General features: G+C 40.8%; 1 protein-coding gene and 1 long non-coding RNA gene across 2 annotated transcripts in view; one reads left to right on the top strand and one right to left on the bottom strand.

Annotated features, from left to right (window-relative positions):
* The first annotated feature begins 2,785 nt into the window (after nt 1-2,785).
* C8A (complement C8 alpha chain) overlaps nt 2,786-25,589 on the top strand; it is a 40,838-nt gene continuing 18,034 nt past the window's right edge. The window contains exons 1-6 of the mRNA XM_043490998.1: nt 2,786-3,031; nt 5,804-5,900; nt 7,216-7,360; nt 10,985-11,129; nt 14,495-14,684; nt 23,216-23,416. Of these exons, the coding sequence (XP_043346933.1) occupies nt 2,919-3,031; nt 5,804-5,900; nt 7,216-7,360; nt 10,985-11,129; nt 14,495-14,684; nt 23,216-23,416 (891 nt within the window). The 5' untranslated portion in view covers nt 2,786-2,918. The remainder of the gene's footprint in view (nt 3,032-5,803; nt 5,901-7,215; nt 7,361-10,984; nt 11,130-14,494; nt 14,685-23,215; nt 23,417-25,589) is intronic.
* LOC122455549 lies at nt 4,469-23,333 on the bottom strand. The gene is made up of 4 exons (XR_006273800.1): nt 23,106-23,333; nt 20,879-20,979; nt 15,492-15,578; nt 4,469-5,883 (listed from the first exon to the last, which is right to left on the bottom strand). It is a non-coding gene; the product is annotated as an uncharacterized LOC122455549 (long non-coding RNA).

Below are 25,589 nucleotides of genomic sequence, written 5' to 3'. Positions count from 1 at the left end.
ACTTGTCAGGCTCAGAAATGACTCATTGCACACAGGCCCATCAAACCTGTTCTCCACCCGGTACACTGGCTTTCCATAGAATATTGAATTAAGTTCAAATCTTACTCCTTAGCTTCAAGGTGCTCCGTAGCCTCAGCCCAGGATATTTAAGAGGCCACCTAAAGCTTTAGGATGAAGACCATGGTTGACAACTCTGTTCCTCTGGCACAATGGAACTCTCAACAATAAAGGTAAAGCTCATCTGCTTAGAAGATAAAACTTTCACAGGGTCCAGTCTGAGACTATGGAATGAACTCCCCCAGGAACTAAGGTCCATCACAAATACATCACCTTCCACTCTAAGAGCTTGTCTACACTACCCACTGGATCAGCGGGTAGCGATCGATCCAGTGGGGGTCAATTTATCTCATCTAGTATAGACATGATAAATCAACCGCTAAGCGCTCTCCCATCGACTCCAATGCTCCACCAGAATGAGAAGTGCAAGCAGAGTCGACAGGAGAGCGACTGTCGACAGGAGAGCGACTAGATCTAGTTACTGCGGTGTCTTCACTGCGATAAGTTGACAGCTAAGTACATTGACTTCAGCTATGCTATTCACATAGCTGAAGTTGTGGATCTTAGATAGACCCCACACAGTAGTGCAGACGAGCCCTAAGTGCGAGGCACAATTATTGACGTTGCCTTCTCTAACGTTAATACATAGCAACGTGCATAATATAATATACATTATATATAAAAACACAACAACCCAATTTTACCAGCAGAAGACACTCCACTGCATACACTTCTCCTCCTGGGGAGAAAATGAGAGCACAAACATGCGACAGATGTTAGGCACATTGCATAATGCACTACTGGAAAGCACTCAGTTACTACAGTGATGAGTGTGGTATAGGAACTAGAAAAGAGGTTGACTTCAGTGGTCTTTAGATCAGTCCTAAATTAGCATCATATTCAGGAATTAAGATTTATAGTATTAAAAATAGTGTACCCCAAAATGTCTATGAAAAAAGTAAGGGTAGTTCTCTCAAAGAATCTGATTCCTTACAGTGGAAGAGATTTGAATACAGTAAAAAATGTAATACTAAAATACAGAATTGCTAGTTCTAAATTGCTACACAGAAATTTAATGTTAGTTAGTGTGATATCATCATACCGTAAGCCCAGGCTTTTGTAGGCTTATTGTTTAATACAGCCGTCTTACCATATGTGGCATTCAGGTGATATTTACAAGATCGATGGTTTCTGCATGCAGAAATTAATTCCAGCTCTTGTGGACAAGACACTATAGTATTTATGACTGAGCTGGAGACCTGTTGAAGTGAAACAAAATACTATATTGTTATCAGTGAGGAAAAAGAATGATTCCCTCATGCAGCTTGAGCAAAACATTAAGAAAGTAGAGATGCAATTCACACAAGAGCCATCTAAATCTCTTCAACTGGAACAGAGAACAGCAAGGAACACGTGTGACCAAATTTGTTTACACTGCGCTATTCTGCCTCAGATTTGAGGTACACAAGGGCTCTAAATGAAAAGTTATACAGAGTACCTCAACATCAGGAGAAACTGATCTGGAATAAAAATATTAACATAGTACCTGATCCAGAGCTTCCATTGAAACCAGTGTGAGCTTTTCTATTGATTTCGACAGGTACAGGATCAAGCCCATAGCCTAACCCCAATTTGAGAGTCTTCTTTTATTCCCATTTATCCAGCTCATTGTTTTGTCCCAATCTGAAGCTCTGAAGTTAGACAGTATAAGTTGTGCATCTAACGCATTGCCAGCATTTCAAGCAGAGAGGTTCAAAGAATTAGAAACAGCATTCGAACACACATTCAGACAAGTTCAATGCATAATGTTGTAAATGGAATCATAACTGAAAGTGATGTTATATGTAACACCTGGGAAAGCATTTCTTTAATTCCACCTCTAACAGGATGTGCATTGCTTTACTGCTTAAATCTGTCCATATCAATTCCCCCTCTAATAAAAAATAAATAAGTGACCAAGCCCAGCAGTTAGAAATTGTTGCACAAACCAGCCCAGCTTTATTTCTAGGAGGCATACCACAAATAATTTTCATTATATATGGTATCATATATGATATGTTATCATGGAGAAAGCATTTGATTGTGCAAATGCAGCCATTTATATTAAAGGTCATCAGAACTTTGAGCTGCAGACAGATTTGACAGCTGGGTTCACAGAGCATATAGAACAGAACAGAACTTTAGATTTCAGTTGCACCTTTTTCATCCCAGATCGCTTTAGAAAACAAAGATTTAGATTCCAGTGATGCAGTGACTGCATAGGCAAACCCGACAGCCATTATGAGTCAGACAATAACTCACCCACATCCTTGGACTCTGGGAACTATTTTATTGAGACAGACAATGGAGAAAAATGAATTGCCATTACCTTTAGTATTCCTTATAGTGCATGGCACTGTTTGTTCCTTGTAACAGAATTCTACAATATTCAATTTGCTATACTGCCAAACTTCCCCACAGTTAATTTTAGTTATCAGAAACCCAAAAATTACATACCAAGTTACAAAATTAAATAAAATCAGAATCCCTCTCCCACTAAATTAGTCAGAGTGCCTGAGGTTGATCCAATGATCATTTCACTGATAAGTCTTATTTGACTTTAATGTGTAAATAGACACTTGGTTAAATATATTCCCTTGCCTAATATCTGGGAATTTGTTTTAAAAAAGGCAATGACCTTCAGAATACATCTTGGGGCCCCGTGATTTGTGCTTTTGTCAATGATTTACAGTATTCTGCAAAGCTCAGAATCTGGAGGTTTTTCTATTCTACCCATCAGCACTGGAACCGAAGGGTCTCCCAGGCAAAGGAAAAACTTGTTTTCAACTATTTTATATGAAATATTTACATATGTAAAAGAAATGTGGTGGAGCCTGAATGAAGTTTCTCCTCTGATTCTCTGGATAGCCTATCTAATATCATGTCAGGATACAGTTACAGCACACAGTGAGGTAACAGGATTGCCTTCCCAGAGGTAAGTCTATCTCTATATAATTTAACATGCAGCTGTACATTACTGTCTATCTGGCTAGCCCATCAATTCAGCCTCAAATAGAGGCATATGGGCACTGTTATCTGTAAACAGCTACCAGAAAAGAATATTGGCAATCATCCAAATCATGGTCTAGTAATTGGCATTCCTTGTTGTTTTAATGTACTTTATTCTTTTAAGGGAGAATATTCATTCATTTTAAATTTCCTGTGCTATATTTGTGTACGTTGGGTTGCTATCTCCTATATATCAAGCTTCATTTATAATTAATATTTTGCTTTCAATTGTAGTGTTTGCAACACTACAGTTATTTCATATTTATGATTTGAATGTTAAACATTATTTGATTTGCTCAACATTGAAATAATGAATTAAAGGGAATTATATGTCTTTATATTTATTTCCCCATTGTATCTCATTATGAATGTCATTGTGGCTTAAAAAAGAAACAAAGTGACATTTCTTTAAAGAAAACAGTTTGAAGATAGGAAAAAAATTGGATTTTTCTTCAGCTGTTAATTGCAAACTTGTTTTAAAGGCAAATATGATTCTGAAGGCTCAAAAAAGGTATCTGATAATTGGGACATGGAGGCAGGGAGGACATAGCAAATAATGCTTGGTAGAGATGCATTTAATTATGAAGGCTTACTCTGCTAATCCCTTTTGAAAGTGAACAAAGCAGAGATTTTTGGTGTTTGATGAACTTATCAAACAAGGCAGAATAATGAAGAGGTAAATTTAAAAAGCTAGGTGAAGGTGAGCCAATTAAATACTTTATGAAGTACTGAAGGGTATAGCCACCAAACCCTTCCATCAGGACAACTATATGTTTTCTAGGGTGCTCTGTCTTCATGTTTCTGCTGTTTGTCTGCAGATCCAGTGTGTTTTCATCTAGCACACTGATCTGTTATCCACAGGCTCCTTTGCTGAACATTTGTGTGTTTCATTTAGTATTCTCTCTTCTCAAGCTTCTGATGAATCCCTAATGTACCCCATACCTCCTCTAATTATCAGTGTTTCTCTTTGGACCATAGTCTCTTAAGTACAACAGATTGCTCATTAGTTAATCGCCAAAAATAATAATAATAATGCTGAGGGTTAGAAATAAACCCACAAAACATGTTTTGAGCTAAGGCAGACACCCCTATTTTGGTACAGTACTCCATAACACAAAACAATGCTTTATCCAAATACAAATTGTAAGATTGATGGGCAAAGGCTCATAAGTACTGCTCTGGATGGCGAGACAAATATTTCCCTGGTGCTATGTATGAGCCTCTTTGAGGATCTGATCCAAAGCCTGTTGAAGTCAACAAGAGTCTTTCAATGGACTTTAATGGGCTTTGGATCAGGCCTAGAGAGAATTATGTCTGTGTACACTGAATTTCTGAGCCTTATACAGCACTTTTTTTTCCCCTCCACTCCTTACATGGCTAAAACTCCCTTTGACGACAATGAGAGTTTTCTTTGCGTAGGGAATGAGTGAGGAGTTTTGTATAAGGCCCTCTATGCCTCAGCCTTAATAGTTGTTGTGTCCTTTCCTTTGGGGGGATTTAGTTTCCCTATATGCTGTAGTGTACAGTGCATTTCAACAATATCATTAAATTAGACTGTAAAATTATAAGGTGGATTCCATATACTCACACTGATATTGTTTGGTTGTGTTATCAAAACACTGGGGCAAATTACTGGTCGGTGCAAATGTGTAGAACTCTGACTTCAGTGGAGTTTTACTTATTTACACCAGAAGAGAATTTGACCCGTGGTCTTTACAGATTTGAATTGTTATTCTGCTCTCAGTTATACCGATAAAAACCCAGTGCAATAGACTGATGGCAAAGGGATTTCACAGGCATAAGGAAGAGTACAATTTAGCCCAATCACATTTAGAATTGTATTGACAGTTTCATTCCATCTACGCATTTCAGAATCAGTTCCAAATTTCCATTAATTTTTTTTAACTCTGTTGATATTGTAATGCCATGTTCATGCACTTGTAATTACATTATCTTGACAATTTGGGGGCGAGATGTGAGAGGAAAAGTAAAAAGTGGATTTCACTCTAAACTTTTATATTTTTGCTATTCCTCCACTTCACTACAGATTATTTTGCTTTCTTTTTCCTTAATGTAGTAGTTGCTCCTTATCCTTTTGCAACACCCTCTCCTACTGTATCTTCTGTGTCTATTATATTCGTAGCCTCCACCTTTAAATTTCCTCTCATATTAATTATATGCTTTCCTTTACAAATTGTCCTCAAAAGAAGCTTCTAGGTCAAAATGCTGTTTGTTATTTTTACTTGGATTCTCAGTGTGAATTCAAATCAGCTTTCTCTTCCATCTCCAGCATTCTGTTTCTGGTCATATTCTAGAACGTGGGTATAATCCATTATTTATTAGGAGCTTTATGTTTGGTTTTTACAACACCCATTATCACATACGCCATACTGGAAAAGGAGGTAATCTATTGGTAGAGCAGGAAACAGGAGATGAAGACATCCAGTTCCTGTTTTTTCTTCTGCCACTGGCAAATTCTATTAGTCAGATTTTTAGCTGGCACAGCCTAGTGTAGCTCCAATGACCTCAGTGCAGTTACACTGATTTTCACCACCTGTGGTTTGGATCCAACTCTCTCCAGCAAAAGTTTCTAGTTTCCTCTAGATACGATTTTCCTTCTGCTGCTTGGCTCCACAGCTATTATCTCTTCTTAAAACTCCACTCCAAAACTTAGGCCAGTTTCATTTACTCTCTTCAGAAGAGCCAGAAGAGATGTCAATACTCCAGCTCCTGTGAACTGTCAGTTAAGCCAGTGGTCAGAATGGACTGGTTGCTTTCCTTGCCAAGAGAAGAAAGTAAGTCTCAACCATAATGTATTCACTTATCTTCAGATGTGTCTGATGATCATGTACACAGATTAGTTATATGTATTATGCACATTCATAGTTTCTGAAACATCTAGTAAATTCATCCAAATATAATAAACATTATCTTGTATTAGAAACATGGGGCCTGAGTCTCCTCTTACTTACGCTGGTGTAAATCAGGAGTAATTTAATTGAAGCCAAAAAAGTGTTAAAGGTGCAAAACTGGTGCAAATGAGAGAAGAATCAGGCCTGCAATATTTGGCTAATTGTTTTCTTCTTTATTTAGCTGGGTTTTAATTGAATTTCTGTTGACTCAATGCAAATATTCAGATATAAACACACTTTGGAAAGCATTCTTTGATCATCAGTTCTGTTTACTCTGATTTTTGTATCATTTCACATGTTTCTTCATAACGGTTAAGTATTGGTCATAACTTCTATTTTCCACTTATATTGTAGGCAGAAAGCAAGAGGTCAAGAATATGGAATGAGTGAGAAAGGAAGACCCATACTCCAAATGGGGATGCTCTTCCTTTTCTTTTTGTTCAGTTGGATAGGCAGCATCATCCACTATTAATCAGCCACAAATGCTGTGCGCCTTTCAGGATCTCAGTTTGATTTTTGTTTGTCTGCATCTGATATTCCTATAGCTCTGATATTCCTATAGCTCACACCACATTCCACTCCAAAACATATGTAACTGGAAAAGCTTAATGCCACATCAAAGGCATAGAACAAAGGCACAAGGTCCAGAATTTGGAAAAATTAACTAACTTTACCAGGTGTTGGGCCTAATGGAACAGGGACAGTTAGTTAAAATGTGTGTAATTAACAGAAAATGAGGACTGGGAAGTTTCCCTGCTCCATCCAAAAGGACTGCAGTATCTGCAGGATGTCGAAATTAATATGTAATCTATTCCACCACTGTAAAAGAGCCGCTTTGTTCAAAATAATAAGTGTTATTCAACTCACACTGGTGTTAATCAGGAATAACTCCACTGAAGTCAATGGATGTACACCAAATTTACAACAGTGCAAGAGGGGGGGAGGGGGAAGGGAATCCAGCCTATTGTCTCTCACCTTATTTTTATTCTTGCTAAGCCCTTTAATTTCCATAGTTGGCTGCAGTAATATTTATTTATTCCTAAATAATTAAAACACGTTCTAACAGGTTAATTTGTAAAGGAGATTTGTTTTTACCACTAAATATTTAATTGAAGTCTTATAATTTCTGGATACAAAGTTCTTGTTAATTGGCCAATTTCTTTGCTTTTTTTATTTTATATTATTTAATGTGATTTAGTACAGATACAGAACTTTGCTGCAGCCTGCCAAGTTTAAGGGGAGTAAATGCACTGGTCATCTTTGGGATGAGGCAGCATGCCGAGCAACAGAAACATGTGCAGCAAGCCAATGCTGTGGAAAAGATTTTCAGTGTGAGGAGACAGGTAAGTGAAATGCTATTGGGAACAGCAGCAAATAATTTTGGTCCTGGATGAGATAATCAATGAGAGCAATGGACCAGTCCCTCAGCTTCCTCAGCATAAATTCTCTGGCTAGATTACCTCTCCCATGATGCACCACTTTCTCGCCTCATGGGAAGGGAAGGGAATGTGTCCTACGACTCCCTGGATGTGGTGTATCATGGGAGATGTAGTCTGCCCAGATTTCAGATATTGGCTTAAATCACAACCTCTCTCATTTCAGGTATTTGGTTTTTTGATGAAAAATTAAAAATTTGTGGAAAACAGATAGCTTTCATGAAAATTGTTTTATCAAAAAACAAAAAAGCCAAACAGACAATTTTCTATCAAAAAGAGTTTTGACAGAAATTTTTTCTACCAGCACTAGCTACAGTAGAATCAGGATCAGGTGGCTGTCCCTGCAAGATTAGGTTGAGTCAGTAGAGTTTTTACTTACAACACAATAGTGCCACGTTCTGCTTTCTAGTATATAATACCATTATAGATATTAGGAAACATGTGCACCATATCTAGGGCCAGATCTTTAGCTGGTGGAAATCAGCATTCCTTTGCAGACATCAATGGAGCGACACCAATTTACTCCAGTGGCAGATATGTCCCTTCATTTTCAATGGCACAAGTATTCTCAAGTTGTGCCTCCTGCAAACATTCGTTTCTGAATATAATTATTGTAACAAATTCCCAAAACACCTTCTGCAACTTGAAAAGGCAAATCTGTACATTAACCTGACAGAGTTAATTTCACTTAGCCAACTCAAGAAGCTATTTATTCTTGTAATTCCTATTCAGGAACATGATCTTAGATAACAAACATACTGGAGCATTGCAAAATGAACTTGACAAGAATTTCACACAGTGGATCTATTATTTAGAACTTAATAGGTGTCCAACCCAGGCTCCACAGTTGTGCTGCGCTGCACAGTGCCAGGGAAAGTTTTAGGATGGTTTCAAGTTCAAACTCTGCTTTTCTCTAAACAATAAGGCCCAAATCCTGGTCCAAGTAACCCAGATAAGCATTAAGAAGATTTGTAGATGCAGGGAGGGAATAGTCCTTTCTTACGAGCTATAGTGATGTAGCAGAAAGCACTGAAGTAGCCCTTGTGGCTGTTTTGCCCATCGCTGTAGTGAAGAATAGCTAGCAGATCACAGATCCACCAGCTTGCTGGCCCCCTAAACTCCTGCTCAAAGGGGTGCATGGATCCCCATGAATCACAAGGAGTATATGCCTCCTGCCTAGTCCTCTGGAATCCTGCCCCCTCTCTGCTGCAGGCTGAAGACACCAGTTCTACTACTGTAATAGCTCATCTCTACCTGGGAGGGAGAGAGGGCAGTGTGACTTCCTAAGACATAAGAACGGCCATACTGGGTCAGATCAAAAGGTCCATCTAGCCCAGTATCCTGTCTTCTGAGAGTGGCCAATGCCAGGTTCCCCAGAGGGAGTGAACAGCGCAGGTAAGACATTTTAATACATATGAAAAACAATACAGGACATAAATACAGAAATAAAATGGTCAGACACTTAGAACATAAATTGTTGTGCAAAAGTCAACATGGTTTCTGTAAAGGGAGATCACGTCTTACTAATCTATTAGAATTCTTTAAGGGGGTCAAACAAACATGTGGACAAGGGGGATCCAGTGGACATGGTGTACTTAGATTTCCAGAAAGCCTTTGACAAGGTCCCTCACCAAAGGCTCCTATGTAAATTAAGTTGTCATGGGTAAGAGGGAAGATCTTTCATGGATTGAGAACTGGTTAAAAGACAGGGAACAAAGGGTAGGAATAAATGGTAAATTTTCAGAATAGAGAGGGGTAACTAGTAGTGTTCCCCAAGGGTTAGTCCTAGGACCAATCTTATTCATAAATGATCTGGAGATAGGGGGTAAACAGTGAGGTGGCAAAGTTTGCAGAGGATACTAAACTGCTCAAGATAGTTAAGACCAAAGCAGACTGTGAAGAACTTCAAAAAGATCTCACAAAACTAAGTGATTGGGCAACAAAATGGCAAATGAAATTTAATGTGGATAAATGTAAAGTAATGCACATTGGAAAAAATAACCCCAACTATACATACAATATGATTGGGGCTAATTTAGCTAGGACTAATCAGGAGAAAGATCTTGGAGTCATCGTGTATAGTTCTCTGAAGATGTCCACCCAGTGTGCAGCAGCAGTTAAAAATGCTAACGGGATGTTAGAAATAATTAAAAAAGGGATAGAGAATAAGAAGGAGATGATCTTATTACCCTTATATAAATCCATGAATACTGCGTAGAGATGTGGTCCCCCTCATCTCAAAAAAGATATACTGGCATTAGAAAAGCTTCAGAAAAGGGCAACAACAATTATTAGGGGACTGGAACACATGACTTATGAGGAGAGGCTGAGGGAACTAGGATTGTTTAGTCTGCAGAAGAGAAGAATGAGGGGGGATTTGATAACTGCTTTCAACTACCTGAAAGAGGGCTCCAAATAGGATGGATCTAGACTGTTCTCAGTGGTAGCAGATGACAGATCAAGGAGTAATGGTCTCAAGTTGCAGTGGGGCAGGTCTAGGTTGGATATTAGGAAACATTATTTCACTAGAGGGTGGTGAAGCACTGGAATGCGTTACCTAAGGAGGTGGTGGAATCTCCTTCCTTTGAGATTTTTAAGGTCAGGCTTGACAAAGCCCTGTCTGGGATGATTTAGTTGGGGATTGATCCTGCTTTGAGCAGGGAGTTGGACTAGATGACCTCCTGAGGTCCCTTCCAACCCTGATATTTTATGATGATATGATAGAGGTATATAAAATCATGAGTGGTGTGGAGAAAGTGAATGAGGAAAAGTTATTTACTTGTTCCCATAATATAAGAACTAGGGGCCACCAAATGAAATTAATGGGTAGCAGGTTTAAAACCAATAAAAGGAAGTTCTTCACTCAGTGGACAGTCAACCTGTGGAACTCCTTGCCTGAGGAGGTTGTGAAGGCTAGGATTCAAACTGGGTTTAAAAGAACTAGATAAATTCATGGAGGTTAAGTCCATTAATGGCTATTAGCCAGGATGGGTAAGGAATGGTGTCCCTAGCCTCTGTTTGTCAGAGGGTGGAGATGGATGGTAGGAGAGAGAGAGAGAGATCACTAGATCACCACCTGTTAGGTTCACTCTTTCTGGGGCACCTGGCATTGGCCACTGTCAATAGACAGGATACTGGGCCGGATGGACCTTTGGTCTGATCCAGTATGGCCATTCTTATGTACATGGTCTCCTTTAATAATTCCACCATTTGCCAGCCCTGACCACACAGAGGTTTCTGAGATACCAAGCTTTCCCCTGTACATGAATAGGGGTATTGTAAATGCCAGTGAAGGAGCTTTAGCTGCTAGGGTCTCTGAAGACTCTACGATGGCAGAAGCCAATGTAGACCCTGGGGTGTAATACACTCCTTTTACTGAAATAAATGGAACTTTTGCCTGAGTAAGGACATGCAGGCTCAACCCTTCTTTATGGACTTGTGTCAGTGAACACTAAATCCTAAAATTACCTACTTTACAATGCTTATTCAGTCTGAGATGATTAAGAGATTATATGTACATATATACTTCAGGTCGCTGTATAAAACCCCACCTTGTATGTAACGGAGAGCCAGACTGCAGAGATGGGTCTGATGAGAATAACTGTGAGGATGAAGATATTGAAAGCCTCTGTGAAAACCTAGAACCAATTCCTGGGTCTGAAAAAGCAGCCCAAGGGTGAGTAATTAATCTATATTTGCTGTTCTTTCAGTCAGGCCAGGATTACATTTGTATGTTGCTCTTATTCTGTAGTAGCATCATTTTTCTATGAATTGATCTCTGACAGCGTGCATAGTACTGTACAAACCAGAGGAGGAGGATATTGTCCCAAGGACTTCACAGTCTAAATTGTACAGCAGTGAGTAGCAGACAGGGCACTGGACTTTGAATCAACAGACCTGGCATGTGATCCAAGTTCTGCATCTGACTCACTCTGGAAGCTTGAACAAATCACTTTAACTGCAGTGCAGACATGCCCAGAGAGGTTAACACCTGCAGCTGGCCCATGTCAGCTGACTCAGTCTCACAATACTCAGGCTAGGGGGCTATTTAATTGCAGTGTTGACATTTGGGCTTGGGCTCGGACTCGCCTGGCATTGTCTCAGAACCCAGGCTTCAACCCAAGCATCTACACCACAATTAAACAGCCCCCTAGCCTGAGCCCTCTGAGCATGAGTCAGCTGACACAGGCCAGCCACTAGCATTCAATTGCAGTGTAGACATGCCCTCCATGTTTCTGTTTGCCCCTCAGGGTAATAATAATAATAATTTCACACCTTTGTAATGCCCTATTAAGCTATAACTTTCTCTATTTAATGAAAGCAATATATGAAGTAAAATAGAACATTCTGAATGCTAAGTCTAATTGCTTTCCCTGCTTTGAAGAATTAAGAACATTGATTTAGAGCATTCAGGGTCTATCCTCAATGTACCTACTTGCAGGAGAAAGCATTGCTTAATCAAATCCTAAACTGCTTAATCAAATCCTAAACTGCTTATGACTGAATTAGGTAAGAAAGAAGTGGAATCTAAGACAGGTAACACTGACAAACTCTCTCTGATGGCATCATTTAAAATTATATATATATTTATAAGCTTAGCCTTATGTGAAAGAAAATAGGCGTTACAGTATGAGAATGTGGTCATTCATCATATAACCACTACATTAGCTTGATCCAAAGCTGCAGAAGTTGGTGAAAAGACTCCTTATGAGTTAAATGGGGTTGTTGGGGTTTTTTTGGAAGAAGCCCCAAAAATATCTGATATCTAAAGATATCAGTCCACATATTAATTTTGTTTTCATTGTCATAGACTACTGTCATTTATATTTCCCTCAGCAAAGCACACAATATTAAGTGTTCAGTATCTTCATAAAGGGAAATCATGCCTTACCAGTCTACTAGAATTCTTTGAATGGATCAACATGCCTGTGGACAAGGGGGAAAACCATTGAAGATAGTCTACTTAGATTTTCAGAAAGCCTTTGACCAGGTCCCTGACTAAAGGCTCTTAAGCAAAGTAAGCTTTCCTGGGATAAGAGGGAAGGTCCTCTGATGGATTGGTAACTGGTTAAAAGATAGGAAACAAAGGGTAGAAATAAATGGTCAGTTTTCAGAATGGAGAGTGGTAAATAGTGGTGTCCCCCAGTGGTCTGTACTGGGACCAGTCCTATTCAACATATTCATAAATGATCTGGGAAAACGGGTAAAACGGTGAGGTGGCAAAATTTGCAGATGATACAAACTACTCAAAATAGTTAAATCCAAGGCATACTACGAAGAGCTACAAAGGGACCTCTGAAAACTGGGTGACTGGGCAACAAAATGGCAGATGAAATTCAGTGTTGATAAATGCAAAGTAATGCACATTGGAAAACATAATCCCAATTATACATATAAAATGATGGGGTCTAAATTAGCTGTTGCCACTCAAGAAAGATCTTGTGGATAGTTCTCTGCAAACATCCAGTCAATTGGCAGTGGCAGTCAAAAAAGCGACCAGAATGTTGGGCATCATTAAGTAAGGGCTAGATAATAAGACAGAAAATATCATATTGCCCCTATATAAACCCATGATAAGCCCACATCTTGAATACTGCATGCAGATGTGGTCACCCCATCTCAAAAAAGATATATTGAAATTGGAAAAGGTTCGGAAAAGGTCAACAAAAATTATTAGGGGTATGGAACGGCTTCTGTATGAGGAGAGATTAATAAGACTGGGACTTTTCTGCTTGAAAAAGAGACGACGACTAAGGGGGGATAGGATAGAGGTCTATAAAATCATGACTGGTGTGAAGAAAGTAAATAAGGAAGTGTTATGTACTCCTTCTCATAACACAAGAACTAGGGGTCACCAAATCAAACTAATAGACAGCATGCTTAAAAAAAAAAAGTAAATATTTTTTCACAGAACGCAGTCAGTCAATGGAACTCTTTGCCAGAGGATGTTGTGAAGGCCAAGACTAACAGGATTCAAAAAAGAACTAGATAAGTTCATGGAGGATAGGTCCATCAATGGCTGTTAGCCAGGATGGGCAGGGACGGTGTCCCTAGCCTCTGATTGGCAAAACCTGGGGATGGGTGACAGGGGATGGATCACTTGATGATTCCCTGTTCTGTTCATTCCCTCTGGGGCACCTGGCATTGGCCACTGTTGGAAGTCAGCCACTGGGCTAGATGGACCTTAGGTCTGACCCAGTATGGCCATTCTTATGTTTTTGAAGAGAATTTCCAGTTCTGAGGAATTTCTTAACGGACATCCGTGTATGCTACTTTTATTTCAGGCTACCAAGTTAGCAAAAAAGACATTGACAAACTGAAGGGAATTGAGAAAAGAGAATCTAAAATGGTCAGGGAGAAGGAGGAAATGACCAATATGGAAAGACTAAGTGAACCAACTATGAATAATTTGACTAATTGGGAGCAGTCTACAAATATATGGAGGTTGTTAACACCCCAGGGGGAACAGGTAAATGAGAGAACAACTAGCAGAAAAGTGGTGAAATTGATAAACAGAATGTTTACTTTGAATACCAGGAAGAATTCTGTGACAGTGAGATGGATTAGGAGGCTGTGAAATGATTTCCCAAGGGACTTGATGGAAGCCTCATAATTTGGGACATTTTTATAACTCTACCTGACCAAATACTAGAAAATGAACTACAGAGAACCATCTTTTATTGGAAGAGAGATGAACTGGATGATTTCATTAGTGTCTTCCATCTCTAACTTATGATTCTATGATACTGTCTTTGAAATAACAGGCTATTTGTCTCATTTTTAGTCAGAGAGACAAGTCACTTTAGTTTAGTTCCCACAGGAAAAGGACAAAAATGGAGAGGTGTGGAATCAAAACCTCCCATTTATGAAGTCAAAGATCCTGAGTCATTGCTATCCAAAGCAAACAAAGTCCAGTGTCTGAGAACAGAATGTATGTAAAGTCAAAGGAGAGGGTGGGGGAGAGAGAAAAGGTAGCAATTTTTCTTGTAATAGCAAAAAGAGCTATAGTTAATTTCTGAATGATGTCTCTTTTCATTAAAGATACAATGTTCTTACACAAGAAGAAATGCAATTTGTATACGATCCTAAGTATTATGGAGGCCAGTGTGAGTACATTTACAATGGAGAATGGCGGGAATTGAAGTATGACTCTGCATGTGAACATTTGCACTATGGGGATGATGAGAAATATTTTAGAAAACCCTACAATTTCCATGTATATCAATTTCTAGTAAGTATTTAAGATGTTAATTTAGCAACATTTTCTCACTAGGAACTGAAGTTTGCCTTAGAGATGTTACGTAGATTTTCTCAGGATATATATTACAGTTATTTGCAGCAGTAGAAAGATAACATTGAAGACCTACTTTCATGGATGAGCAGCCTCATATGCTCTGGGGCTGTTACTGAGATTGTGCATTTTGATACAAGAGATTACTAGAGCAATTCCACATGTTTTGGGTCCAGTACTCCCTTCAATCAGGCTCTCCTTCAAATCCTTCCACAAACCCCACCTTTTACAACATTCTCTAAAGCAACAATTTTTTAGTTAACAATAGCATTTGTACAACATAGTTATTTTTAAAACCCACACACCAAGGAATTAATGTGATTCTTGCTGCATCACCCAAGCAATCCTATTACTTATTCTGGTTGAATGGACAAGGCACTGAACTGGGTTTCTGCTCCCAGCTCGGCTATTAACAAGGTGTGACACCTCGGACAAATCACGTCACCCTCTCTGTGCCTCAGTTTCCCCATTTGTTAAATGGGGATGATGATACTTGCCCACTTTTACAGTGCTTTGAGATCTGCAGGCTGGATGACAAGTGCCATAGAAGAGCTAAGGCACCTCCCACCCCCACCTCTGTCTGTATAATGCTGGAGCTTTAAAATTCCACCTGTCCTGCTGGGAACTTCCTACACTGCAGGGTAAAGTCATCATTGCCATGGTTAGCAGTTAGTTTGCTTTGACCATTGCTTATCCTAATCCCCGCTTTGTTACCTTTTGCTCCTCCTGTCAGGTTGTTATACCCACTTGTGTCTATAGCCTCTTTGGGGCAGGGAATGCCTCTGTTACCTGTTTGTACATTTCCCAGCACATGGAGGCACGGGCTTTTAGGCACTAACACAAAACAAACAACAAATAGGGAAGGAAAGATAATCTAATGGTTAGGGTACTAGTCTAGGAACTGTGGAGATTTTGCTCTGCCACAGACTTTCTATGTGAGCTTCGTTAAATCACTCAGAGCCAGATTTTCAAAGATATTTCAGCACCTAAAAATACAGATCAGAACCTAGCGTGGTTTTCAAAAGCACCTTCTTTCAATCCTTTCTTATGCCTAACTCTCTCCATTCATTGTATGTGGGGCCTGGGCACCCAGATTCAGGCTGAAGATTCCACTGGGTGGCAGGCAGCCTATGTGTTAGGCATTGCAGTGCTGAACAGAGTATCTTTAAGGATCTGCAAAAAGAAAAGGAGTACTTGTGGCACCTTAGAGACTAACAAATTTATTAGAGCATAAGCTTTCGTGAGCTACAGCTCACTTCATCGGATGCATTTGGTGGAAAAAACAGAGGAGAGATTTATATACACACACACAGAGAACATGAAACAATGGGTTTATCATACACACTGTAAGGAGAGTGATCACTTAAGATAAGCCATCACCAACAGCAGGGGGGGGAAGGAGGAAAACCTTTCATGGTGACAAGCAGGTAGGCTAATTCCAGCAGTTAACAAGAATATCAGAGGAACAGTGGGGGGTGGGGTGGGAGGGAGAAATACCATGGGGAAATAGTTTTACTTTGTGTAATGACTCATCCATTCCCAGTCTCTATTCAAGCCTAAGTTAATTGTATCCAGTTTGCAAATTAATTCCAATTCAGCAGTCTCTCGTTGGAGTCTGTTTTTGAAGCTTTTTTGTTGAAGTATAGCCACTCTTAGGTCTGTGATCGAGTGACCAGAGAGATTGAAGTGTTCTCCAACTGGTTTTTGAATGTTATAATTCTTGACGTCTGATTTGTGTCCATTCATTCTTTTACGTAGAGACTGTCCAGTTTGGCCAATGTACATGGCAGAGGGGCATTGCTGGCACATGATGGCATATATCACATTGGTAGATGCGCAGGTGAACGAGCCTCTGATAGTGTGGCTGATGTGATTAGGCCCTATGATGGTATCCCCTGAATAGATATGTGGACAGAGTTGGCAACGGGCTTTGTTGCAAGGATAGGTTCCTGGGTTAGTGGTTCTGTTGTGTGGTGTGTGGTTGCTGGTGAGTATTTGCTTCAGATTGGGGGGCTGTCTGTAAGCAAGGACTGGTCTGTCTCCCAAGATCTGAGAGAGCGATGGCTCGTCCTTCAGGATAGGTTGTAGATCCTTGATGATGCGTTGGAGGGGTTTTAGTTGGGGGCTGAAGGTGATGGCTAGTGGCGTTCTGTTGTTTTCTTTGTTGGGCCTGTCCTGTAGTAGGTGACTTCTGGGTACTCTTCTGGCTCTGTCAATCTGTTTCTTCACTTCAGCAGGTGGGTACTGTAGTTGTAGGAATGCATGATAGAGATCTTGTAGGTGTTTGTCTCTGTCTGAGGGGTTGGAGCAAATGCGGTTATATCGTAGCGCTTGGCTGTAGACAATGGATCGAGTGGTATGATCTGGATGAAAGCTAGAGGCATGTAGGTAGGAATAGCGGTCAGTAGGTTTCCGATATAGGGTGGTGTTTATGTGACCATCGCTTATTAGCACCGTAGTGTCCAGGAAGTGGATCTCTTGTGTGGACTGGTCCAGGCTGAGGTTGATGGTGGGATGGAAATTGTTGAAATCATGGTGGAATTCCTCAAGAGCTTCTTTTCCATGGGTCCAGATGATGAAGATGTCATCAATGTAGCGCAAGTAGAGTAGGGGCATTAGGGAACGAGAGCTGAGGAAGCGTTGTTCTAAGTCAGCCATAAAAATGTTGGCATACTGTGGGGCCATGCGGGTACCCATCGCAGTGCCGCTGATTTGAAGGTATACATTGTCACCAAATGTGAAATAGTTATGGGTCAGGACAAAGTCACAAAGTTCTGCCACCAGGTTAGCCGTGACAGTATCGGGGATACTGTTCCTGACGGCTTGTAGTCCATCTTTGTGTGGAATGTTGGTGTAGAGGGCTTCTACATCCATAGTGGCTAGGATGGTGTTTTTAGGAAGATCACCAATGGACTGTAGTTTCCTCAGGAAATCGGTGGTGTCTCGAAGATAGCTGGGAGTGCTGCACAGTATGCCAACATTTTTATGGCTGACTTAGAACAACGCTTCCTCAGCTCTCGTTCCCTAATGCCCCTACTCTACTTGCGCTACATTGATGACATCTTCATCATCTGGACCCATGGAAAAGAAGCTCTTGAGGAATTCCACCATGATTTCAACAATTTCCATCCCACCATCAACCTCAGCCTGGACCAGTCCACACAAGAGATCCACTTCCTGGACACTACGGTGCTAATAAGCGATGGTCACATAAACACCACCCTATATCGGAAACCTACTGACCGCTATTCCTACCTACATGCCTCTAGCTTTCATCCAGATCATACCACTCGATCCATTGTCTACAGCCAAGCGCTACGATATAACCGCATTTGCTCCAACCCCTCAGACAGAGACAAACACCTACAAGATCTCTATCATGCATTCCTACAACTACAGTACCCACCTGCTGAAGTGAAGAAACAGATTGACAGAGCCAGAAGAGTACCCAGAAGTCACCTACTACAGGACAGGCCCAACAAAGAAAACAACAGAACGCCACTAGCCATCACCTTCAGCCCCCAACTAAAACCCCTCCAACGCATCATCAAGGATCTACAACCTATCCTGAAGGACGAGCCATCGCTCTCTCAGATCTTGGGAGACAGACCAGTCCTTGCTTACAGACAGCCCCCCAATCTGAAGCAAATACTCACCAGCAACCACACACCACACAACAGAACCACTAACCCAGGAACCTATCCTTGCAACAAAGCCCGTTGCCAACTCTGTCCACATATCTATTCAGGGGATACCATCATAGGGCCTAATCACATCAGCCACACTATCAGAGGCTCGTTCACCTGCGCATCTACCAATGTGATATATGCCATCATGTGCCAGCAATGCCCCTCTGCCATGTACATTGGCCAAACTGGACAGTCTCTACGTAAAAGAATGAATGGACACAAATCAGACGTCAAGAATTATAACATTCAAAAACCAGTTGGAGAACACTTCAATCTCTCTGGTCACTCGATCACAGACCTAAGAGTGGCTATACTTCAACAAAAAAGCTTCAAAAACAGACTCCAACGAGAGACTGCTGAATTGGAATTAATTTGCAAACTGGATACAATTAACTTAGGCTTGAATAGAGACTGGGAATGGATGAGTCATTACACAAAGTAAAACTATTTCCCCATGGTATTTCTCCCTCCCACCCCACCCCCCACTGTTCCTCTGATATTCTTGTTAACTGCTGGAATTAGCCTACCTGCTTGTCACCATGAAAGGTTTTCCTCCTTCCCCCCCCTGCTGTTGGTGATGGCTTATCTTAAGTGATCACTCTCCTTACAGTGTGTATGATAAACCCATTGTTTCATGTTCTCTGTGTGTGTGTATATAAATCTCTCCTCTGTTTTTTCCACCAAATGCATCCGATGAAGTGAGCTGTAGCTCACGAAAGCTTATGCTCTAATAAATTTGTTAGTCTCTAAGGTGCCACAAGTACTCCTTTTCTTTTTGCGAATACAGACTAACACGGCTGCTACTCTGAAACCTTTAAGGATCTGGGCTCACAACCCTAAATCCCATTGAAATAGTTTTGAGTTAGATGCTTAACTTGCTTAGGATCTGTAGCATGAGGTCATAAACACAGAGAGCCATGCTTTAAGCACCTAGTAGAGAACCCTCTCACCAGGAAGGTCCCCCATTTAGTAAGCTCCCCATAGGAAAATATCCTGATCATGTCTGTTAACTGTGGAGAAACAGGAACTCTATAGTCATGCCACAGCGACTTTTGAAAATCCTAGAAGGGACCTGTCTTCATTTTTAGGTGCCTTTGAAAATCTGGCCCTAGCCCTAGGCCTTGTTTGAAAATGGGTCTTCAGCTTCTAAGTCAATTTTCACCCTTTCAAAAATTTTACTATGCATTCCCACTGAACACACACTTCTTCCTGCAGTGGAGATGGACTTTTAGGCCTGGTCTACCCTGCTACTTTTTAGCACTGCAACTTTCTTGCTCAGGGATGTGAAAAAACACCCCCTTGAGTGCTGCAAGTTTCAGCGCTGCAAAGTAGCAGTGTAGACAGTGGACCAGCACTGGGAGCTACTCCCCTCGTGGGGGTGGTATTTTTACAGCGCTCTCCCAGTACTGGGGCCGCAACTACACAGCCACGTTAAACGGCTGCCGTGGCAGTGCTTAACATTGCTAATGAAGACATGCCCTCAGATTAATACATTTTAAGGCCAGAAGAGACCATTGTGATTTAGTCTGACCACCTGAACAACACACCCTGCAGGACTTCCCTAAATTAAATTCCTGCTTCAAGTCCAGTTGTTGTGCTTAAACTAGAGCATTAGAGCATAAGCTTTCGTGAGCTACAGCTCACGAAAGCTTATGCTCTAATAAATTTGTTAGTCTCTAAGGTGCCACAAGTACTCCTTTTCTTTTTGCGAATACAGACTAACACGGCTGCTACTCTGAAACCTTAAACTAGAGCGTATCTTAAACATTTTCAGTCATGAAGAAACATTGGTAAAATGTTCCAATGGTTAGTTGCCCTCACTATTAAAAAAATTCCACCTTATTTCCAGCGTGAATTTGTCTAGCTTCAACGTCCAGCCATTGGATCTTGTTTTACCTTGATAATAGAAGGTTCTTCAATCTAGCAGACCAAATTTCTATTCCCCATGTAGATATATATATAAACTGTGATAAAAATCACCCCCTTTCTCTTAGATAAACTAAAGAGATCGAGCTCCTTGAGTCTCTCAGTATATGGCATGTTTTCCAATCCTTTAATCATTCTTGAGGCTCTTCTCTGAACCCTCTCCAATTTTTCAACATCCTTTCTGAAGTATGGACACCAGAACTGGACATGGTATTCCTGCAGTGGTCACACCAGTGCCAAATGCAGAAGTAATATAACCTCCTTACTCCTCTCAATATTCCCGTTTATACAGCCAAGGATTCCATTAGTTCTTTTGGCTACAGTGTCACACTTCAGACTTCGGTTCAGTCCCTGCTTGCCAGGATAGAGTCCATCCTGTACATATGGCTTGTATATTTTGTCCCGAGATGTATGAATTTTGTTTTTGGCCATATTGAAAGGCATATTGTTTGCCAGATCCCAGTTTATCAAGCAATCTAGATGGCTCTGTATCAGTGACCAGTTCTATTTGTTATTTACCACTCCCCTGATCTGTGAGTCACCTACAAACTTTAGCAGTCATGACTTCATGTTTTCTTCCAAGTCATTGATAAAAATTTTAAATATTTAGGGCCAAGAACCTGCAGGACCCCAAGAGAAAAAACCACTATTAGATGATGTTTTCCCCATTTGCAATTATATTGAGAGACGTATCCCATTTTTAATCCGTTTAATGTTTGCCGTGTTGATTGTGTCATTCTAGTTTCTTAATCAAAATGTTGTGCAGTACCAAATGCCTTACAGTGAAGTAGCGCATTTAGAGTTCTATAAAGTTCCAAAACGGTATTTTCTCTGTATGCCCCTCAAGAAGGCAAGCTATTCCATGCAGAGACTTGTTGCTTTCACTAAAATGTTATGCACTGTATAAACTACCAAAAGATTAAAAGAATGTTAAGATTGCAAAGTCAAGCACTAAAAAAAGTTAAGAAAGCCAGAACTAAGGTTGCCTGTGCAATCTTAATTTGGCCCTCTTGTGTGTAAGCATTATGCTGCAGTTTATAATTACATGATCACATACGGTATTTTCCACAGGATAGAAATTCAATGCACAATGCTCACTTAACAAGCGCCTATTCAATATTTTGTGTTTGCTCTTTGTTCAATCTGTGCCTCAACCCCGAGGGGCTTATTCACTGCATACTATTCAAATAGTGCTCTGAAGAAAGAATTACTAATTTCTTCATGGTCTTTTCTCTGGCACTCATCCCTATAGTATCTGAGTGCTTCACAGACATCTATTAAATTATCTTCACAACATCCCTGTGAGGGGGGAATATTATCCCCATTTTAGAGATGTGGGGTTGAAGTACTGAGATTAAAATCCACAAATTTTGAGTTTAGGAGGACTTAATTTTTCAGAGTACTTAGCATTATAGAGCAGTTCATGTGGTGAAAGCACAGCTCCCATGGACTTCAGTTGCAACTGTGAGTTCTCAACCCTAGTCTGCCCTCTCCTTGGTTCCTGGTGCCAGTCGTCTTGTCCAGCCAATCCCAGTCTTCCCCCTCCTCCAAGCTCCTCATCCAATTTCCATGTCCCTCACACCACCACCAACTGACACCCTCTTCCTGTTTTCCTCATTAGCTCCCACTCCTCGACCTGGCTCCCAGTCTCCTTGCCCAACTAGTCCCAACTTCTACTCCCTCTACCCTGCCTCCCCCTGCACCAACTCTCAGTCTTAGCTTCCCTTTTTTGCTCCCAGTTGCAATTTCTTTGCCCAACCAATCCCAGTTTCTCTCCCAGATATGTTCTTTCTTAACATCTGGGTGCCATTGCTGAGAGTTCAAGGCCTGGTCTACATAGGGGTGGGGGCGGGAATCGATCTAAGTTATGCAACTTCAGCTACATGAATAATGTAGCTGACATCAACATACTTAGACCTACTCACTGCGGTGTCTTCACTGCAGTGAGTCTACTGCTGCCGCTCCCCCAGTGACTCTGCCTGCGTGTCTCATGGCACTGGAGTACAGGAGTCGACAGGAGAGCGCTCGGGGGTCGATTTATCGCATCTAGACTAGATGCGATAAATCGACCCCTGCTGGATCAATCACGGCCCACCGATCCCACTGGTAGTATAGATATACCCTAAAAGAGACATACCCCTGCTCTTAGTTCCAGTGCCCAGAGTAGACAGCTAGGAGCAACACTTACAGCAAAAGTCCATCTGAGCCCCTGTAGCCCTGGGATGGACCATGTTTAGTAACTCTGTGGGAATGGTGCATGCTCACACTAGGAGCTGTCAGGCTAGCCTCACTGTGGGTGGAATCTGCTTAGATTTTAATTGGTAAAATCTAAGCAGTCTCTACTGAGCATGTGTTTATAATTTATAATTTAATCTATGGTGTAGATTTTTCAAAGACTCAAAACTTGGTTAAATTGAGTCAGATTTGGCAAACGGCACATCCCTGACACAAAGGCCACCACCATGCCAAATTTCAAGTCGCTGTTCTCAAGTATAGGGGCACTAGAGTTGTTCAAAGAACATTTTTATTGTGGGCAAAACCAAAAACATGTATTTCCCCCTAACCTCATTCTCAGAAACAGTTGAACCAATTTTGATGATATTTTCTGGAAAATATCCAGCTTGAGTTAGGCACCATCGGGGAAAATTTCAGCTAAAACAATTAAAGTTTAGCAAAGTTATAAGCAACTGAAAGCAGGATTTTGTAATGGGAAGTGTCAGACTACTTTAATAATAAGCTGCATTACCTTACCACTGACTTCAGTTGGGGCAGGATCAGATACTTCAGCACAGAGAGTTATAGGGTAAAGAAGGCAGATCATAGCTGCAAAAGTAATGCCTCTTCTTTTCATTTCAGGCTCATGCTGATTCCGGATTCTCTTTTGAGTTTTACGATAATTCGAGAGATTTATTGGATGCCATAAAAAAAGATAAATCTTCAAATTATGGATTTACCTTGGGAATAAGTTATGCTAAAATACCTCCCCTTTTTGAGCTAGGTTTCAGTTTATCAAAGGGTAAAGGATCCCTGAAGAATTTCACACAGTATAACGAGAAGGTAACAAAACAATGGTGCATGTGTTCTCTCAGTCATATCTTGTTGCATTGCGCAATTTCAGTGTAACTTATGTTAGTTTATTCTCTTACTTGCATGTTTTTTAAACAATAGTAATTGTACCTTCATTTGTTCATGTAATTGCAAATGTGTCATCATTAGTAATCTTGTTTGTTGGCCTTATTACATTTAAACAAACAGAATCGTTATAATGGGAATAAAACTGAATTACAAAGTATAAGAATAAATGTCATCTTGCTCCTTCCTGTTTCATGGCTATATTAAGTATATAAATAAAGAAATGCTTAAAGTGGCAAACAGGGAGGGGAAAATATCAAGATGTTCATCAAAACAGTTGTCCTCAGGGAATGAGCTCCAGTGGCAAATAGATCTTGTTCAATTTAATACAAGCTGCAATATGATGGTAAATTAAGCTTCTATTGTATCATAAGTTAAAAGTATCTTAGTAAACAAGTAGTACTAAATGGAAGGATTTATTTTTAGTAGAAAGTTTGTATCATGGCCAAATATGTAGTGACTCCCATTTAGATTTAATAATATTAATGATAATATTTTATATTTATACTATGCCTGTGATCTACTTTTCTCTTGGTTAGTGACAAAGAACAGTAAAAGAGAATTATCTTGACAATGTCCTAGTTGAAGTGCTTTCAAAACTGCTCTAAGCTGGCACTATTAAAGTATGTAGTTCTTCCTTGTCTAGAGTCACATAATTTTTTTGATGAAAACAATCAGTGATTTTGTATCCTCAGAAAATGACTCATTAAAAGGGCTGTGTCACAAGGGTCACTCACCACACCTCCTGCTGGTTCTCCCAGGAAATAGCTCCCCCAGCCTGTGCTCTCATTCCGGTAGTGTCTTCCGCCATCCTATCTCCCACTGCACTGCTCACTCCCAGATCTACATCTTCCTCTTCATGGCTTGGCCCTCCAGCCAGGTCACTAAAGTCCTCCCCTTCTGGGGAATTCAAAGATCTTCCAGACTCTACTGTCAGGATGGCATATCCAACACGTTGTGCCACCACCCAGTGGCTGGTAGGGGAACTAAGGCCTGTGCTCTATACTGGGTTCCAGCCCAGGGATCCTATAGCATGCAGCCAAGGCCTATATCTCCTTATTTCCCTGGCCTTCTTCCTAGTTTACTGGTTTCTGCCCTCTCTGGGTTTAGCAGCTTCTTACCTCCCTTCAGTCAGTCAGTCAGTTAGTGACTGTAGCCTGCCTTCCTAACACCACTGCCTGTGGCCAGCTACTTGGCTATATACTGGGCCCCTGCCGCTCCAGCACAGCTGAGCCTACTCATAATTAGTGGCCAGCTCCCTGGCTCCCCCTCCAGATGATTGGTGTCTGACACCAGAGTTAATTGGCCTGCCTGGCCACCTTAACCTCTTCCAAGTCTGTGTGTGGCTGACACCCCATCACAGGCAGGGGTGTCTGTTTCTGAGACATGGAGCAATGGCCCAAACATGAGAGAACTTGCAGGAGAATGCTCTCCAGTCAAGTGGACTTTGGGGAACAGCATCCTCTGCCCTCAACAGAACAGCCAGGGTGTCTGCACAGCTGAGACACAGCTAATTAATGCTGAGTTGGGGAAGCAATGGCAGGCACCTGCTGCCATGTGGATTTGTTGATATACTCACTCTTCTCCTCTGCACCCCCTTGCAGAGACATGCTATGAACTGTACTAGGTTTGTGTGTACATGCACATGACTTTGCTATAGAGAAATTACAAGATTCTACTATTAGTACTATCTAAAGAAGCTCTTCTTTCACTTAAGTGGTAAAAGCTTACGTTTTCTGGAGCTGAAAGACCACAGTTCTAGTACAGCGCCAAGGAGAGAGGAGTATGTGTATCTGTGTGTTAGCGAGCATGTGTGAGCAATGTAGTAATTGCATCTGGGTGTGGCACCTGGATCCATTACATGGCCCCAAGAATCACATCGACTTTGTCTGGTAGAGTTCCCCTGCAGAGGTTCTCTGTTGCTTGGCTGTCCAGCACAGTGGCCATAACATAGTTTTGCTGTGTAAAGGCAAGTTGCCAGGTTAAATCTGGCCACCTAGTTTAGGTTTTACAAAACAAATACATTTTAACAGAACCTAACACCAATAGAAATGATTCAATTTTTAAAAATATTTCTATTTTTAAGACATATAAACAT

The sequence above is a fragment of the Dermochelys coriacea genome, chromosome 8 (assembly GCF_009764565.3).
Source record: "Dermochelys coriacea isolate rDerCor1 chromosome 8, rDerCor1.pri.v4, whole genome shotgun sequence".
NCBI lineage: Eukaryota > Metazoa > Chordata > Testudines > Dermochelyidae > Dermochelys > Dermochelys coriacea.
This window is presented reverse-complemented; position numbering and strand designations above follow the sequence as displayed.